Raw genomic sequence first — 18652 nt, 5'->3', positions numbered from 1 at the left:
ACTCCTAACTATAAAATCTTTTCTGAAAGAAAAGAAATTAGAAACAATATTTAAAATAAACATTATTTTCTCTTTTTTTATATTCTTAGCTTCTGAGAACTTTTTAGACTGGGCAACGAATGATTTGGTGGTTAAGATTAAGGAATCTTACCACGATTCGCAATTGACTGGAAACATTGGAATACTAAGAGGCGTTTCTGTAAATTTTAAATTATAAATTTACCCAATTGTACTTCTTATATTATGTTTATAATACATAAGTGTCAGTAGTTATCTAAAAAAATTTAAACTTTTCATTACTCAGTGGACCTGAACATTTTCACATAATATTATCTAATTATAATGTTCGTTTCATAGATTCGAATTATACATAAAATGAATTATTTGTTATTATTCGATTTGATTCTTTTTTTATGAATACATTCATTGAATAATTTTTATCCATTATTCGATTGAATTATTCTTAAATATTCGAAATTATTTGTAAGTATTTAACATGTTTTGCAGGACTTTACATTTTTTAAACTTATTTTCACATCGATAAATCACTTTTTTAAATTTTAATCCTTATTCATTCTTAAAAATATTTATAAAGAATTTAATTTTCAGTACGAATAATGCAAAGATTATATTCACATTTTTGCAGGTATATCAGATTCAGATAGCTTCTAATTTTATTATAAGTTTTAACCACGAATTGTGATTAATTTTTACTATTTTAAGTTTATAATATTAATATTATTTATAAATTAACAGAATAACATGTGTTCACTCTTTTTACCAGACGATGAAAAGACGATAAGTATCTTATCGCATGATTTAGAACCTGTGTTGCCAAATATAAATGATAAAGTACATTTTAAAATAAATTTATTCTGAGCTGAAAATATCATAAAAAAACGTAATAGATTTTACTTTACTTGATTTAAAACTAACAAAACAGTTTATTTGATTTGATATTCTAATTATTAATGCTTTAAAAAAAATGTTTTTGAATATTCAAAACAGTTTTTTTCGATTTTTTTTATTTGTTTCAGATGAATAGTAATATTTTTTTCATTAAACATTTAAAAAGGTTAAAGTGCTTTGTGGCGAGTTTCGAGATATGCTCGGTAAATTAATCAACATTGAAGGTGAAGACGGAGTTGTTAAGATAGTTGAAGGTATAAGCTAAATTTTATGTGGTGCATTTACCACCATTATACAATATATTTTTTTTAACAGAGGAAGAGGATATACAATTGATACCGTTACACTATCTTTGCAAGTTTCAAGGAACCGCAAACGACTGAATCTTATTTATATATATTAATATAATACGGAATCTATCAAAACGAATTTTAATTTCATATATATATATTGATTTATTTTAAAAAAATAAATTATTTAAAAGCCATGATTTATTCATTTGACAACTTTGATATAAAAATCAATTTTATTAAATTTAAAGAGATTTTTGATACAAAAAAATATTTTTAGATGATTACAAAAACAACCATAATTAGGTATGTGCGCATAAAAATTAAATTTAAAAAGTTTTGATTCAAAAAAATGTGAATTTTGGATGATTACAAAAACAACCATAATTAGGTTTGTAAATTGATAATTTTCTTATTGCCTTCTAGTATTCCTCTTAATACTTTTTTGTACGATCCAGATGTTTCTTCCTATATGCAAAAAAAAATTATATAAAATTAGAGTGCATCCATATGAAAATTGTTATTTTTTAAAAAATATTTGCAGACTTCAATTTTAGATTGAAGTTCCATTCCAGCGATTTCTCTAAATTCATTCTTGATCTCTTCCAAATCGATTTCGCTTCTGGCTATAATAGGTCTGAACAAATTTCTATCCCGCGTACCCAATCTCTTTAATAAAAATAAAATTCCAATGATATACATAATTATTTTAAAAAAGGCGTATTTTTTAAAAATTACATTGACGGCGTTATATATTTGCTGAGCATAAAAACGTGGAGGCGAGCTGTAACATTCAACTTGATATTAGAAGAAGAAAAAAATATTAAAGTTTTGTCTGTGCTCGTAAATTATACTTAAGTTTTTAACCGTCCTGACCGCTTTTCCTTGTTTGGTAATTGCCCCTGAAATGTCTTGGTCTAAAGCGGAATGGAGGCCATTTTTTGCCAACCTTTGGTAAGCGTCTAATACTTTAACTATGTGATCTTTGCTTCTGAAAGTTAAAATTTTAAATAACAAATTGTCTGCATGTAAATGTTGGATATCTGTTGCCATGATTAGCTTGATTTTTTAATGGTAAATAAATAAAACGTCATTTTAAAAAAAATCAGACACTCTAAGTAGTTTACACTTTCTATATCGCTGAATATTAGGACTATTCAAAACGAAATTCGAATTGAATAGTAAATTAAGCGATTTGTTTGAATAAGAATAGTCGATTAAATATTAATATTTTTAAAAAAAATGATTTAAAACTCTTTTGCAAATTATTTTATTTATAATATTTATGGGCAATTTACATTAATGATCTGCATCGGGTCAAATTTTTCAAGCTCGGCCTTTTTAAAAAAAAAATTTGGAAAAGCCCGACTCGAAATAAAAATTATTTGTCCGCCTAGCCCGAATTTATTTAAATATAGAAAAATTTAATATTTTTTTGATTGTAAAATAAATATTCTACGAATAAAAATATTAACTCCTTGTTCCTTGCAAGAATTTTAAAAATGCATTGATATCATATTTAAAAATTTAAGCCCGACCTGGCCCGAAATTTTTTAAAATATATTTGGCCCAACCCGAACCGAAATTATTTTTAAAAAATAGACCACTGGGTACGGGTCTGGCCGTGATTTGCAGATCTCTAATTTACATTATATATTCTATCTATTATAAGTTGTACATCTATGTGAATAACACTAAATTAAGGTAAATTATTCGCTTTTTATTTGATTAGGCTTAAATAAATATGTATATGATCCATAAGTTATGATTTGATCATCCTTACTTTAGCATCTTCTTCAATTTGATCATAATGTATACCGATTTGACGTGGTGTCTAAGATCATATAAAAATATATGTTTATAAAAACAATGGGTAAATACTCTTTACATTCAACATTAACAAGTAAAGATTCAATACTGGATCTGTTGTGTCACTTTTTATAGCTTCTTGAATTGTCCATGCATATTCTATAAAATATAGAGAATTATAATGTTAATCTTTTATAAAAAAAATTTAGACCTCACCTTTTGCTAATCGATTCATAAATCACTTTTATGATATTTTATATATTGTCTTTTGTCTTTCAATTCACTAATATAAGTAGTGCTGTAAAGTAAGTTCGATGAAAGTAACGACGTTATCTTTTGGGGAAAGAGAACGCCCTTCGTTACTAACGCTTTTCTTTTTTAGTAACGATTAAACAAGACGTTACTCGTTCTTTAAATTTTTTCTTAAAAAATATTGAAGAAATTTATTCTATTATATATATATTTTTAAAGATTTTATAAATAATTTAAGCCGAGTTTTTAATTCACATCAATCACAAAAGTTCTTCATTTTTATATTATTTATTACTTTTTTCTTTTGAATTTTACAAGATTGTTAATCTAATAAATATTGAATCGATCTAGGGATGTTAATTTATTCTCTAATATTATAATTTATTTTATAAAGAATACATGTCAATAGCACTTATTTCTTCAGGTGAAGATGATTTAACTTTGCCCTGATCCCAGTATAAAACATTTTTTACGCAAATAAAGAAAATTAAGGGCACTAAATCTCTACTTAGTGTAGTGCTAGTGGGTCCTCTTTCAACCTCGATGTCCAGCAGCTCAAATCTAAAAAAGCATGTGAAGGTAGAAATATGAAATTAGATTAAATTATGTTAAATATAAAAAAAATTTGATCAGAATCTGAATGAAGATGATTTAATAAAAATTTCTGAAAGTTAAGATTATTCTTTAGATAATTATAATAAATTCCTCCAATTAAAATTTTTATTTATTAAATATAATACAATTTCCCATCCTCCGCGTAAGTTGAACATGTGTTTGACACAGCAAAAGCTGTGCTGAACAAGCGCTCTTGTTTTTTTGATCAAAATTTTGAAAATAAATCGTTAGTAAAAATAAATAAAATACAAAATCATCTTATAAAATATATATATTTTTTAAATTTTATTTTCATTATCTATGGGAAAATAAATAATTTATATAATATTTTTTAAGTAACGATTAACGCGTTCCTTTTTTCAAACGTAATGAGTAGCATGTTTCTTTTTGAAGTAACGTTTACAGCACTAAATATAAGGGTAAAATACATCCAAAAAAACAAGTCAAAGAGTGTTTAAAAGAAATAAGTTTATCGCTTACATTAAAAGGATCAATTAGTCGTACATTAAATGACCAAAAAATCAAGGATCCATACCAAAACCAATTTCGGTTCGAGTTCCGATAAAAACGATTCATCTGTTCTTCTAAAATAAGCATCGGTTCGGTTTTAACCTCTAAACACCATTTGTATACAAGCATGCATAATAATTTTATATATAGAAGTACTTTTTTTATTTCATCATTAAAAACATAATATAACACGATTATTTTCTTATTGCACATGATAAATATAACCTAATTTATACATCATAACAAAAACATAATTTAACTGCAGTATTGAACATTATTTACTTAAAAAAAATATTATTGAGATGTAATTAAAATATTTTTCACTTTAGTCAAATTGCATCCTAAATTATAATATTGAAAAACATCTCTATGCTATCTTGAGTAGCCGACACTAAATAACATTAGACAATTTATATAATTCGTGGAATCGATTACTACGATTTTGCCAATAATCTAATATATATTAATCAACTAAAATATTTCTAATTATCTTTGATCGTTCTAATAGAGATTGTTTATGTCATCCTTTTCTTAAAGAAAACTTATTAATAAATCATTTTCAGATAAAGATCCATTCATTGATGTTGCTTTATTTTTACTAGAATCTTCCGCTCTTATAACAATTTAATTCCATGTTTATTTAAATATATCATTTGTAATACTACTATTTATTATAAATTGTATTTAATTTATCCCTAGCCATTAATAAGCTTTTTTAAAATTTAATTAATAAAAAGGGGAAGTTAAAAATAATGAAAAAATGTAGTAAATAGCAATATATATACAAAAATTTATGAAAACTATGACTATCTTATCAATCAATTTTAAAACAATTCGGATACGAATTAGAATTTTTGAAATTTACTGGAAATAACCTTTCACATTATTTTATAAGCATAAGACCATGAGTTTCGAACCGGTTCACATGCATTTTTGGTGGTTCAGGCTGGGACAGAAAATCATTTAACGATTCAAGTTCGATAAAAAATAACGGTAAAAGGTTCAGTTTGGATCACAGCAAAAAATACTGGTTAATATTGAAATTTTTTTATAAAGATTTCTGGACTTTTTTGCACAATTTGAGCAAAAAATCTTTGAAGATCACAAAATAGAAATTTTTTAAAAAAATTTGTGATTTCATCATAAAATATTTTTTATGCACAAAGAATCACAAGATTTATTTAGAAAAATCTAGAATTTTAGATAATCCTATTGAGCATTCTGAAAAAATTTACCAGAGATCAAAAATATTTGAAGATTTGTTTATTTTGAAGAACATTTCAAAACTGATTAAAGGGGAGTGAATTTAAAGTTTAGTCAAAAGAAAATCAAGTTTGTCATTAGAGTAATTATTATTGAGAAAAATAATTCAATCGTGATCTAAACAATGAGTACTCGATTGGTGATTCATTCATTAAATGCATTTAAAAGTTTACATAAATATAAGTCAGCCTGAGTGTCATTTTATGTTTTCACGTCGAATGACATAATGTCATTCATATAAATGTTAAGTCAATTAGTTACCCGGTAAAACATAAAATGACGCTACAGCATCAAGGAATCGCTAATCTAGTGGTATATATACATACATTATTAGGTATAAACCATAAAGTATATTTTTTAATCAAAAGAATGAAAGCATCAAATTTCATGATGCTGTGATCAGGGATTCGAACCTTACCAAAACCCAGAGAAGAAAACGGATTTTTGAAAAAATCTGAACCTGGACCCTATTTATAAAATTTTCAAAACCTCGAACCGAACCCGAGAATTTTATTTGAACCAGGGTTCAACCGAGTTTAGTGTATTGCTTAAAATCATATAATATTTATAATTGTAAATAAATACAAATATTAATAATTTAATTGAGATTTTATAATATTTTAATTGTAACCATTGGTTTACGTTTAGGTTGCGATATAGTACAGCCTCATGCCTGCATCAAATGCAAATCACCCGTTGACTCAAAGAGTAGACATGGCTTAAATTGTATTTTTAGTCAAGGGCGACATCAACGCCACTCAGCTGTAAACCATATAATAAATAGAAGCCTAACAGCTGCACACATTCCAAACAATCTTGAACCATCAAATTTATCTCAAGTAGATGGTTTAAGACCTGATGGTATGACAACCATACCTTGGGCCCTCGGCAAATCACTCATATGGGATTACACGTGTGTCTCATCATTCCCTTCAAACATAAATTTCAATTTAATAACACAGGCAGTAGTTAAAAAGACAAACAAATACAAAAATTTTAAAAACTTCATATTCACTCCAGTAGTGACTTCTACTAACGGGCATTTTTTGCCTTCAATATTAATGTTTTTAAAAAATCTGGGTAATAAAATACGACTTTTCACAAATGAACCCAGAGAATTTCTTTTTATTCGACAAAAAATTCAAATAGAAATTTTTAGACACAATTATGATTCCTTTTTGGGGACTCAATTATAGAATTTTATTTTTAATTATATAATTATAAATTTATAAATTATATTTGTTTTAAATAGGTTTTATGTAAAAAAATTTTAATAAAATAAAGAATAAAGTAGAAAAAAAATAAAATGAAGTGTATTTTAAACAACTTAATTCATTTACGCCATTTTTAAAATTTTTTTAGTTTATTCTCAAAGTTTCTTATTGGAATGTTAATAAATTTTAAACAATTAAATTCATTTATGCCATTTATTTTTAATTTTTTACATATTTTCAAAGATTAAAAAGTGAGTCAAAGTTAAAATTATTATATTAGATATTGTTAATTTAAAAAAATCTAACTTAAAAATCGTATAGGACAGTTTTTGTAAACTTTTGTATTTTTATAACTATATTTGCCTATAAATAAGATAAAAAATTTATTTTTTATACCAAATTTATGTCAAGTTTTTTAATTATGATTTAAATATAGATTTTTTTTTATCAATTCAGAAATTCTTAAACCCGAGCTGAACTCAGAACCAAACCCGGGTTCAAAAATATTTATCTGAACTGAACCCACCTATTTTTTACTTTAAACCGAGCCCGAACCGCGGGCTAAAATTTTGACGGATTCACATCCCTGGCTGTGATTATTGGTTTTTTTTAAATTCAAGATATAAAAGTAATTTGTTGCATTTTCAGATTTTTCCATGAAATAAACAAGCTTCCAAAATATGAGCAGGAACAAATATTAAAAGCCCAAGATTAATAAAATATTATATTGGTATTGGTTTAAACTAGTGTTCGATTTTTAAAAACGGTTTGATTAATTTAGCCAAAATAATGTAAGCCTTGAGATTTTAATAGAAACAAACCTGTCTGCCACCTATGAACAAAAAAACGGACTGTTTTTAAAAATCGACAATAGTTTATATAATATTTTCTATTTATTTTTTTGGTATTGAATTTAAAATAAATTAAAAGAAAAAAAACCTTTAATTGTATTTTTGAATAAATGGAACATGAAGCATTGCTTTTCTGTTTCAAAATAAAAACAAGGTTGAGAACCAACCCAAGAGATTTGCCTTAATGCTTCTATATTTTTCGTTCAGTGAATCAGAATCCTTTTTTTAAAAGAAGATTCAAAATGTTGAAAAATCTTGATTTACTTACCTAGCAACGCCCCTGCCCTGCTAGTGAGGGTGGCCAAAGCATTATATTTTAACAAGTGTCTTGATACTTTAAAGGGCAGATCAATCATTGTGGATATATATATGTTTATTGAAATTATAATACTTATACCGTTTAGCTCAAGCAGATGAAGTGGCCTGTTGTAATACAGACTATTATTATCTTCCTAAATGATATATGGTCTAATGACTTCTTTCCCCGAACATTCATGTAGAAACTGGTTCAGTTTATATGTTTTATTTCTTATAATGTATCCAGGAAGCGAGTGCGATTTTTAAAAAGCAAGAGTCTACAATAACGAGGGAGAGGGAAATAGCAAAACTTTGCCTCCATATATCTTTTCAAGGAGGTAGAGAACTAAATCTCGCCGTGTTGGCATAAAGGTTTATAACTACAAATGATTAATGGTCTAGAGACAGCACCTTTCTAAATAAAATTTGCTGCACTGAATACTGGTTAAAATTAAGTAATAGTTAATATATTATAATAGTTAGTTAACAATGTTGGTTTGGTTAAGTAGAAATAAAAAAGGTATACACAATTTTACCATATATGACCAGTTACTTATCACTACGGTAAAAGGAACAATTGATTTTTAATTAAATGACTAACAAATGATGTTACAAATTTTATTTACTTATGTATAAATGCATATAAATAGTAAAAAATGGAATATATTTTAAAATGAATACCTATTTTTTTTTAACATTTAATATCATACAACAACAATAATTAAATCATTACCAAAAAGGGATGCTAATACCTTGTCAGGTACTCAAGAGATAAGAATCCCCCTCCCATCAGAATCTGCCTGTTCTCGTAAATATCATTATAACTTAATAAAAATTCTCCCCCTATATATCACCCCCCCCCCTCCCTCTTTCTTACTCAAATATGTACAATAATATCTATAAACACTTATTTGAGAGAAAAATAAAGTCAATAATTTTTTAAAATAACAACTATATTTTTAGAAAAAAATAATTTTATAAAAAAGAGTTAAAAGCGAAATTATTTTTATAAAAACATATAACATAGACAAAGGTCTACAATTAGGGTCCTAAGGACCTCCAATGACATTTATGGCAGAAAACTCACCTAATAGTGACACCCCCCCCCCTTCATGAGATCTTTATACTGGTCCTAGTTCAATCAAATTACTAACGAATTTAGTCAAATAATTAGTTTATTAATATTATCAATTACTTGCATGTAAACATTAAATTTTTTTTAAAAAACTATTTGATCGGATGTAAAAATTCCAAATTAGTTTGACATACTTGGGCAAATGGACTAAATTCGTAATTAATTTAGTGGAGCTACGACGAGATATAACTATAACTAAAAGGCTTTTTTTCCATGTCTAAATAATAAAATTTAAGCAGATTAACTTTAAAAAAAATTAATGGTTACATAGCGAACTCTTGTTAAGGGCAAAGGTTTAGACATTTTAATTGAATAATGAATTCAGTTTTTAATTTGGGAATTCTATCTCTTTTTCATTTTTGGCCAACCTAAAATGTTTCAGCCAGTTTGGAATCATAACCCTTGGGACTGGAACTATAATGTATAAGAATTAAAATCTATTTAAAATTGTTAGGAAACCAATTCTAGAGCGGGTTACTAGCAAAAATTCTTTACAATGCGTCGGTTGAGTATCATAGTGTTATATAACCATATTGTTGCAAAATGGATTTTTTTTCTCGATAAATTAATTCCTCTTTACTGTATTCTTCCATATCATTAATAAGAATGTTAAAATATAATTTAGAACAATCCTTTATGTACATTAGTCTTGATCGGGCGTAATATTTCAAGCCCGGCCCGAAATTCTTTTCAAAATATATGTCCGGCCTGATCCTGAACGATTTTTTTTTTATATGTCCCGAAAAGCCTGACCCAAAATAAAAATTATTTGTCCGCCGGACCCAACCTGAATTTATTTAAATATATAAAATTTTAATTTTTTTTTTGTAAAATAAATAATCTACAAATAAAAAATATTAGCGCCTTGTTTCTTGCAATTTAAAAAGATATCAATTTATTTGACAAAATGTAATGATATTATATTGAAAAATTTTAGCCCGACCCGGCTCGAACCGAATTATTTAAAAAAAATAGAATAGCCTATTTAAAATGCAAAAAATAAATCTTTAAATGCTCCAATAATTTTATAAATATGGATAAAGAACATATTCAACCAAAGAATGTTATGTGATCCATTTTGAAAGTTATGTTTAATATTATCTAATTTAGGCCATTAACCAATTTCATTATATTTTATATTATTGGCATAATTTTTATTATTACTTATAATTTATATTCTAATTCGAGTATTTACCAATTCTAATTATTTTTAAAAAAATGATGAAAAGAGATCGAAATATTCAATTGTTTCCCTTAAGAAAAAAAATAATTAACGACCATGTTGAAGACAATTTCTATAAATCATATATTTTTTTAAATTGATCAAAATTTTTCCAGCTCAATTATTTCATCTTAAATGCTGCTAAATAAATATACAAAAAGACACATTTAATTTAAATCCATCTTGCTCTCCATAGGACAAAAGGTAGGAAGCTGTTAGAAGTGGAATTAATACCTTATATTTTTATTTTCCAATACCAATATAAAATCAAATAGCGATTTTCAAAAAATATATAAATATTTATAATTATTTGGGGTTTTCTTTTCATTGCCTGTCTGGAATAATATGAAAATTTATTGAAAATTTCTAGAACCATTTAATTTTGCAACGGAGATGGACTCAGGAGCAAGCATATTTCAATCATTTTTCCTCTAAATTAACAATAAGAATACGGGTATGTGGTAAACTCGGGTGTAGAGGAGGACTGAGAATTAAATCTAGTTTGTTGTCTCCTATTTTTTTCTCACCCCCCCCCTCCCACTTTTAATAAAATAATTAGGGTCATATTACCCTATTCCCTTCTTCCCATTATGTAGCTATGTCATTAGCCTTTAAGCTTTGTTAAACAATAAATAATTTTCAATTAATATCTTTTAACTTTTTAAATAGATTCTCTTGATTTCAGCAATTTGATCATTATTTTTAGAGCAAAGAACGCCAGTTATTTCGTCCAAATCTGTAAATAACCCCTAAAAATAATTTAATATTTTTTATTTGAATTATAAGATTTGGAATATACTTTTATTGAGGAATAAATAACTTGAGTATCATAATCCATGGGGGGAATTAATAGGTCTTGCAACATTTCCGATGCGTGGAAGGAAAATTCCCGTTTTAATTTATAACTTAAATCCTAAAAAAAAAATGTTTTGGCAATTTTTATTTTTTTAAATTATTTTTTTAAAAAATTAAAATATTATTTTAAACCGGTAAAGCATTACCAAACACGGATTTGAGTCCGAATATATTTTGCTGGGTTCGATGCGGTTTTCGGATTTTTTTTGTTAGTTTTAGCCGATCTAAGTAAATTGAAAAGGATTAGCTTTTCAATAATTAATTTTTATTACATCTATAAAAATTAATTACTGACAAACTCTAATCAAGTTAGGACATTTGTATCATAATGCATTAGGAGTAATGATATTAAAAATTAAGTTAGGAAGGAGGTAACTTAATATATATTTTTAAACTTTTGTTTTAAAGAAATGAATCATAAAATGATAATAATTTTTGGACCCATCTAAACTGAGTTCAAGAAAAAATAAATACAGGTTCATAATCCGAAATATTTTTGGGCCCAAGTTCTTAACGGATTTGGGGGAAAAGTGTTCTCAGTTCTGCGCAGAATCCTTGTTTCATAGCAGTAAAATTTAGTTCTGAACTTCATATTTATTTATAAAAATTATATTGGAAAATGTAAATTATGATATTTTACCAGTCAAAATGCTACATAAATATTACTATATATATATATATACCTTTCCAAATATATTTTTGTAAGCTGCGGCGATTTGCTGCCTATCCCAATTGGATCTCTTTGTCATAATATTGATAACTTTTTCTTCGTCGGTGCCTAAGAAATTTCAATTTTTTTAAAAAAAAATTAATTTAGTAGACTTTATTTTGTTTAGTAGATTAGATTTACCCAGTCCACTCATGGCTTGTCTTAAATCAATAGCATCGGCGGTTGCATTTAAGTAAGGATAATTTTTTATTGTCCCTTGTCTTACAACATTTTTTAGTATCTATATATATAATAATTTCGTAGATATAATAAAGATATTCCGTATTAAATAAATAATATGCATAGCAAAATGGTAAAACACCAAATATTTTTTTATCTATCTCTTTTTAGCGCCGCTCGCTTACAATTTTTCTGAAATCTTTATTTCACTGAAAAATCGTACCTTTCCTTTTTTTAATGAATATTTTTTCTTTACATTTTTTTCGCCATATCGGGACTTATTATAAATTTCTTAATTATTTGAATTTGGATTTTTGAAAAAAACAATATTAGTCAGATTGGTCTGGTTATAAATCTTATTTTTATAGGGACAGATTAGGCCTGAAAAAATAAGTCCGGCGTTTGGATCTAATACATTGAATAAGTACTATATGCATGCCTGATTTCAAACTGAAATTTTTTTTCTCTAATTTTTGCTTTAATCCAAAAGACATGTAATTTATCCTAACTAGGCCTATTTAACAAATAAAAGAATAAGCTACTATTTGATTGAATAAAACGAATAATATTTCGTTTTATTCGACTCGTTCGTTTTATTAAAATCAATATGTTTTTTTAAATAAAATTTAATCATTTATCATTTCTATTTATAATCTGTCAATTTGATAGATAATGTGATTAATAAGGTATATCAATTGCCGGTGGCTTCTCTCAGGTGAAAAATAATTTGCTGTCAAAAAATCGTGTGCCTTATAAAGAAAAAACAATTTTAAAAAAATCTGTTAATATATTTTCGTATGAATTTTTTTTGTAATATTTAAAAAAATGAATTATTTAAATAATTCGATTTGAATACATACCTTGTAATTCCGAAGATTCTTTACACCCTACGATCAACTCATATTTTCAATATCCTTCCATTAAAAAACTGCACGGGCTGTCCGTACCCCGACCCGACCCAAGTCTCGCGCTCGAGTGGGGTTCGGACATTAAAAAAAATTCGGGTTCGGGCTCTGGCCGGGTTCCGACCCGAAAAAATATATTAATATAAATATCGTAAATTCATTTCATGTCAATTATAAAATCATATCATTTTTTATTTATCACATTTTCCCCTTAAAATTTCAATCAGAATAACATGTCATTTTTAAATATTATTTTATAATTTATATAACAACCATATACTAAACTATTTTATGTTATTATATTTTAGTACATTGCATTGCATAGTTAACGATATTATTACATACTTTATTTTCTTCATGTTTTATCAAGTTAAACAATATATATTTTACCAATATCTATTCAAAGAGCCTCATATTTTCATATTAAAAAAATTATTTCAATGGATGCCAAATTAAAAAAATTGGTGAAAAGATTAAGAGCAATGAATATGAAGTAAGGGAAAATGCCAATTGTAAATCTAAGGTCCCAAAAAGTTTTCATTTATATATGATGAAAACTGCAATTTTTTATTAAATTAATTATGCAAAGATCAACTAGAAAGGCATAAATGCGTATTTACAAAAGAGTAAAAAGAGTCAATTAACAATTGATAGCCTTTACTGATTCCAAAAAACTCAAAAGTTGGGCCAAATTAAAAAAAAAAAAGAGTGTACAAAGGTGCTCACCATGTTTTGTGGACGTTATTTGAGATCATTTGATGCATGGGGAAGGCTTTGTTGATTGTTGCCAATATTTTGCCAAAATTGGCTCAATATATGAAAATATTGATGTTAAAAGCATCATTCCAAATCCCACGACAATTTCTAGAAAGTTAAGATACTGCTGATGGTATACACAATAAATTATTTCTGAAATATAACTCATATATGAAAAAGGGTCGATATGCTGATAACAAATATATGAAAATATGGTTAAATTATATAATTTTTAGATTCGATTGTATTTTATAATATTTTTTACAAATTAAATAAAATGCAACTTATTATATATCTTGATTAGATTATGGCCGTCAAATAAACCTTTATTTAGGTGGCGATGAATAGATACACATATTTTTTTTTAGTTATTATATTTATTCAAACTCAAATTATAAAATATTATTCGGGTGGGTCGGGTTGGACTAAAATATGTGTGCTCGGGCTCGGGTCGGGCTTGGGCTGCGTAAAAATTACTTTGCAGATATCCACCTGCCATTCTTGCTCCCTACGAACAAGAGATCAAAATAATGACCGAACAAATCGTCAATTTTAAGTTTGGAGAATTATCCTGACTACAGCAGACCCCCCCCCCACCCACAAAGCAGGTGGAATAGGAATACGAACATTTCCTTAGTTTCAGTCAAATTTTCGCGTATATCATGTGACCCAATCATCAGAAAATTAACTACTCATCCAGATCATCTATTCTTTAAGGCCATTCTTGCGAAATCCTCTTCCCTAGTGATTCTCCCAACGTCATTGAAGAGAGATTGGGGTTTACTTTTTGGCAACTCCGTCACATATTTTAAATCGACAAGTCAACCTGTGGAACCTTCCATTCTCTTTTTAATTTCGTTGAATTTCTTAAAGCATATCTTCAAGTAATCTGTTTACTACTCAAAAACGATGAGGTATGCCATCAGACTCGGAATTAATTGCGATATATTTATAATATACTCATGTTCACTTTGTAAAACTCCTGTTGACTAGAAAAGTCGCCACTCCCTGCATTGACGATATAGAGGTATATTTCTAAGACAAACAAAATGTAATGATACTATATCTCATGCCTTGAAATCTGTTGAAATTCCTTCAACCCTTGAGCCGACTATACTTTGTAACTCAGATGGTAAAGGTCCTGATGGTTTATCCAACATTCCATAGAAGAGTGGTAAGTTCTTAACCTGAGATATTTTTGATGTAGACCCCGCGCCCTTCAACTTAAACTATGATGCTATTGTCAACGCAGAACGAAGTAAATTATTCTTCTGCTTTACCTCCCAGCTATTTATTCATACTAATAATTTCTAATAACTTTGGGCAATCATACTCTAACCTTATTCTAGGATCTAGGACATCGCATTACATCGGAGACCGATATTCCAAGTGAAGGCTTCTAGCTTAGACAAAAAATGGTATATATAATTAGATCTAACTGCATTAGTTTCCTATTCTCTGTTGATGGATAAAAATTAATTAATTAATTATATTGTTGTACAATAAATATTTTTTTAAAAATATATTATTAAGTTAATTATTTTTTAAATTAATTTTATACGATTTACAAATTTTAATTATGAAAATTATTCAAAATTTGATATTATAAAATAGTAAATTAATTATTTGCACAATAACAAATAGTAGATTATTAACAAATAATGCCATTTGATTATTCGTTTTTGGATAGGTCTAATCCTAACCTAATCCGAATATAAAGGCTGAGCCATAGGCGTATCCAGGGTACTTGGGGGGGGGGGGGGGGGGGGGGTCACTTTTAGGTGGGGTTTTCCCACATAAATTTTATTTCATATTTTTAGGTCCACTTAATGTATGCCTTTGGCTATATTAGACTTTTATAAAAATAATTTGGGGGTTTGACTTTTTTTTAATTATAAAAATGCTTTTTTTCTAAAAATATTAAATTTAGTCGTTTTACCAACTTTCAAATTCTCCTTTATTGTGATATATTGTATACCTTTCTTGGGGAGAGGGGGTGGGGTATTAGGGGGAGAGTTTTTATTAATTTAAAATTATATTTACGAGAACAGGTAAATTTGCTAAAGAGTATATTTTTCTTAGTTGCGCGCCTGCGCAATAGTGTCACTAGCCTTTACCATCTCAGGGGACTCAAAAAAACTTTTGTTGTTTTTTTTGCTATCTTTGAAAATGACTTTTTTTAGCCAACATTTATTAAATTTTCCAAATTCTCGTTCTTTAAATTTTTAGGAGGCTTGAGCCCTTGTCTGCCTCTCCCTGGTGACGCTACTGAGGCTGGAGAGCGTCTCGGGTTTTAAAACCAAATATTTTAAATCGCCATTATTAGCTATAAAAATTAAAAATAAATATTTTATATTTATAAAAAATCCGGTCCGGGTCTGAAAATATTTCTTAGGAGAAATCCGCCAGACCATGCAAATGGTACCTCTGCAGGTCTCTAATATTTTGTATCTTTTTAACATTGATATCAATTATTAATTGCTCTAAAATATTATAATACGAATAATTGGCGTCATTAAAAGATATGAAAGTATTTGTTAATAAAAATAATTATAGACCTCAGTCTAAAATAGTATTTTAAAAAATGGAGTTGCAGAAGGACTTTCACAGATATTAACGTCTATTATTTGTTTGGGAAAGATTTTATTCAATTCTTCTAAATTTTTTAAGGTTCCGGGCTCTTAGATTTGACATTCCAGGTTCCGGTTTCAAACTATGTTAAGCAGCAATGAGCAAAATCCTCTAAAATAAATCACAGATCACACTACAGTTGCACAAAGTTATTGTCCTTTTGTTAGAGCCACTTTCGGTTTCTACAAATTTTAAAAAGGGATTCCGGGGTTATATGGTTATTTGATTTGCCTCATAAATTCTCTTACAAAACTATGCCTTATTTTATCGATAAAAAATTCTGTTTTATTTTTTTGTCCAATCAAACCTTATATAAAGCTTAAGTTGTATCGCCAATGTAAATTGAGAATTGGAAAGAAAAAAGGGAATGTATAAATATCTCTTATAAATTGAAGCGTTTTGCGTTTTATTTTAATAATATATTTTAAGTGATAACGTGCAAATTAGGAAATGTTACTTTTGTCATAAAAAAATCTAACGCTTAATGTTTTTGCTCAATATGTAAGCACTATAGTAATGATATTTATGTATATATTTTAATTACTAATTCATCTGATGTGGTAAGTTGAGAATTATACTGAGTTAAATGTAAGGTAAGCCATATCATGATAATTTCAACTATGTTATACTTCATGTTTTATTTCTAAAGAAAACTGATTTTAATATGATTATTTTTTAAACTTTACTTTATAATGGGAATTAGGATATCGATTTATTCTAATGAAAATTACAGGATATCAACAAGAAACAAAATTTTCGATAATATCTCTCTGGCAATATTTTTTTATGATTAAATATTCATTTTGCCGGATTTTTCACAAATGTCATATAAAAAAATTTTAAATCTTAAACAATACAAAAAATTAAATAAAGATCATAATTTATGTTTATCATCGTGTTTTAATTGCATAACATTTTATAATATTAAAAAAAAAATTAATTAAAGAGGATTTAAAAGAATAGTTATTAAATTGACGTTAAAATTATATTAACAAATCTCTTTTTTGATCTATGCTTAAAAAATGTATGTGAAAAGTTTATACAATAGAAATTGGCCTTGAAACAGTTGTACAGAATGGTAATGAATTGGGTGAACATGAACAATCAATTAAAAAAAGTAATTATATATTGTATAACTTGAAAATTGGTTTAAAGAAAATAATGTCCAGGTCTTATATGGTGAATTCCGAATCCCGGACATAAATGACCTGGATAAAATGACCTTAATTAAAAGACACAGGATAAAAATACCCCAAAGTAAATCTTATGCTTAAAAAAAGTCGATTAGAAAAAATTATTAATTTATTTGAGGTAAAACTAATTAAATATTTTAAGTGAAAAATTTATGATAATTTGATATAAATCATGTGTTCATATTCATACTATGATGTTTTAATCTATTAAACAATTGACTAAATTTTATTACACCATTTTTTAATATATGTATTAATCCTACCGCCATATCCGTGTGGCTTTCTGCCATTTATCTTCCTTTAACTAAATGCTGGAGCTGAACTTTAGAAAAAAGGGTTTTTGAAAAATGGGCTCCACCGAAAATGGAACGAATAAACATGGGATATTTAGGATACATTAACCTATCTTGCCTATTATGAATTTAAGATGCTTAAAAATATTCATAAAATTTTTTATTAAAAATTTAACTATGAAGGGGCACCACGGAGCAAATCTTAAGCGTCACATAAAAAGAAAACACACTCTAGAACTCAATAAAATTAACAAAATATCACAACAAATAATATATATAATTCGACTATAGGTTTGTTTGTCTACAAAAGTGTTCAAACCTGATATTAGAGGTTCGAGCTATTCCGATACAATTTTTTTATTAACTGAACCTAACCTTGAACCGTTAATTAAAAATTTAAGCATCAAATTTTTTTAAACCCTCTTTTTTAAAATATATATCGTACTTACTAGCTGGGAAATAACTTCCCAGCGGGTATTGAACAACCGATCCTACATTTAACTTGATGGTAATATCCCATTTCGAAGATTTTTTTAATTGGTTTAAAATTCTAAAATGTCCACCAATCTCTTTGAGGTGATAAATTTATCATTTACAACTATTAGAAATTAATTACTATGTGCAGATATTTAGCTTTGTTACCAAATATTTTTAAACCCTTTTTTATAAATATATTAACCTCTAACCCCATATAGTTCTATAACCTAAACTAACCACTAAGGCAGTCCATGAGCTTGATATCAGGCCTCAGCATGCACCTTGT

At 27.1% G+C, this 18652-nt stretch overlaps 2 protein-coding genes across 4 annotated transcripts in view; one reads left to right on the top strand and one right to left on the bottom strand.

Annotated features, from left to right (window-relative positions):
- Positions 1 to 1390, top strand: part of LOC135922840 (transcription elongation factor SPT5-like) — a 48435-nt gene extending 47045 nt beyond the window's left edge. Inside the window, exons 20-23 of the mRNA XM_065457328.1 lie at positions 90 to 199; positions 757 to 852; positions 1076 to 1163; positions 1225 to 1390. Of these exons, the coding sequence (XP_065313400.1) occupies positions 90 to 199; positions 757 to 852; positions 1076 to 1163; positions 1225 to 1292 (362 nt within the window). The 3' untranslated portion in view covers positions 1293 to 1390. The remainder of the gene's footprint in view (positions 1 to 89; positions 200 to 756; positions 853 to 1075; positions 1164 to 1224) is intronic.
- LOC135922841 (annexin A5-like) lies at positions 1349 to 17228 on the bottom strand. Of its 3 annotated transcripts, XM_065457329.1 has the most exons (12): positions 17090 to 17227; positions 16948 to 17046; positions 12073 to 12172; positions 11906 to 12000; positions 11167 to 11280; positions 11026 to 11116; positions 3088 to 3167; positions 2983 to 3033; positions 2054 to 2258; positions 1938 to 1996; positions 1746 to 1868; positions 1349 to 1667 (listed from the first exon to the last, which is right to left on the bottom strand). In XM_065457329.1, exons 2-12 carry the CDS (start codon positions 17035 to 17037, stop codon positions 1587 to 1589), a joined length of 1089 nt encoding a protein of 362 aa, XP_065313401.1. In that variant the 5' UTR covers positions 17038 to 17046; positions 17090 to 17227; the 3' UTR covers positions 1349 to 1586. The 3 variants fall into 3 exon arrangements, with proteins under 3 accessions (XP_065313401.1, XP_065313403.1, XP_065313402.1); XM_065457331.1 differs by lacking the exon at positions 11167 to 11280 and having other exon boundaries at positions 17090 to 17228; XM_065457330.1 differs by lacking the exons at positions 16948 to 17046; positions 17090 to 17227 and adding an exon at positions 13743 to 13856.
- Between the last annotated feature and the right edge of the window lie 1424 nt (positions 17229 to 18652).

The sequence above is a fragment of the Gordionus sp. m RMFG-2023 genome, chromosome 1 (genome assembly GCF_954871325.1).
Source record: "Gordionus sp. m RMFG-2023 chromosome 1, tfGorSpeb1-WG-v2, whole genome shotgun sequence".
Classification (NCBI taxonomy): Eukaryota; Metazoa; Nematomorpha; class Gordioida; order Chordodea; family Parachordodidae; genus Gordionus; species Gordionus sp. m RMFG-2023.
Note: the sequence above shows the minus strand (reverse complement) of the source record. Positions and strands in the feature narration are given on the sequence as shown.

Excerpts from the sequence above, each read along its gene's own strand:
- LOC135922841 (XM_065457329.1), bottom strand. The coding sequence starts at position 17,037 with ATGAAGTATAACATAGTTGAAATTATCATGATATGGCTTACCTTACAT. Across the intron at positions 12,173-16,947 it reads TTACCACATCAGATGAATTA|ATACTAAAAAATGTTGTAAG; the intron begins GTAATTAAAATA and ends TTATATATATAG. Across the intron at positions 3,034-3,087 it reads TTTACTTGTTAATGTTGAAT|ACACCACGTCAAATCGGTAT; the intron begins GTAAAGAGTATT and ends ATATGATCTTAG.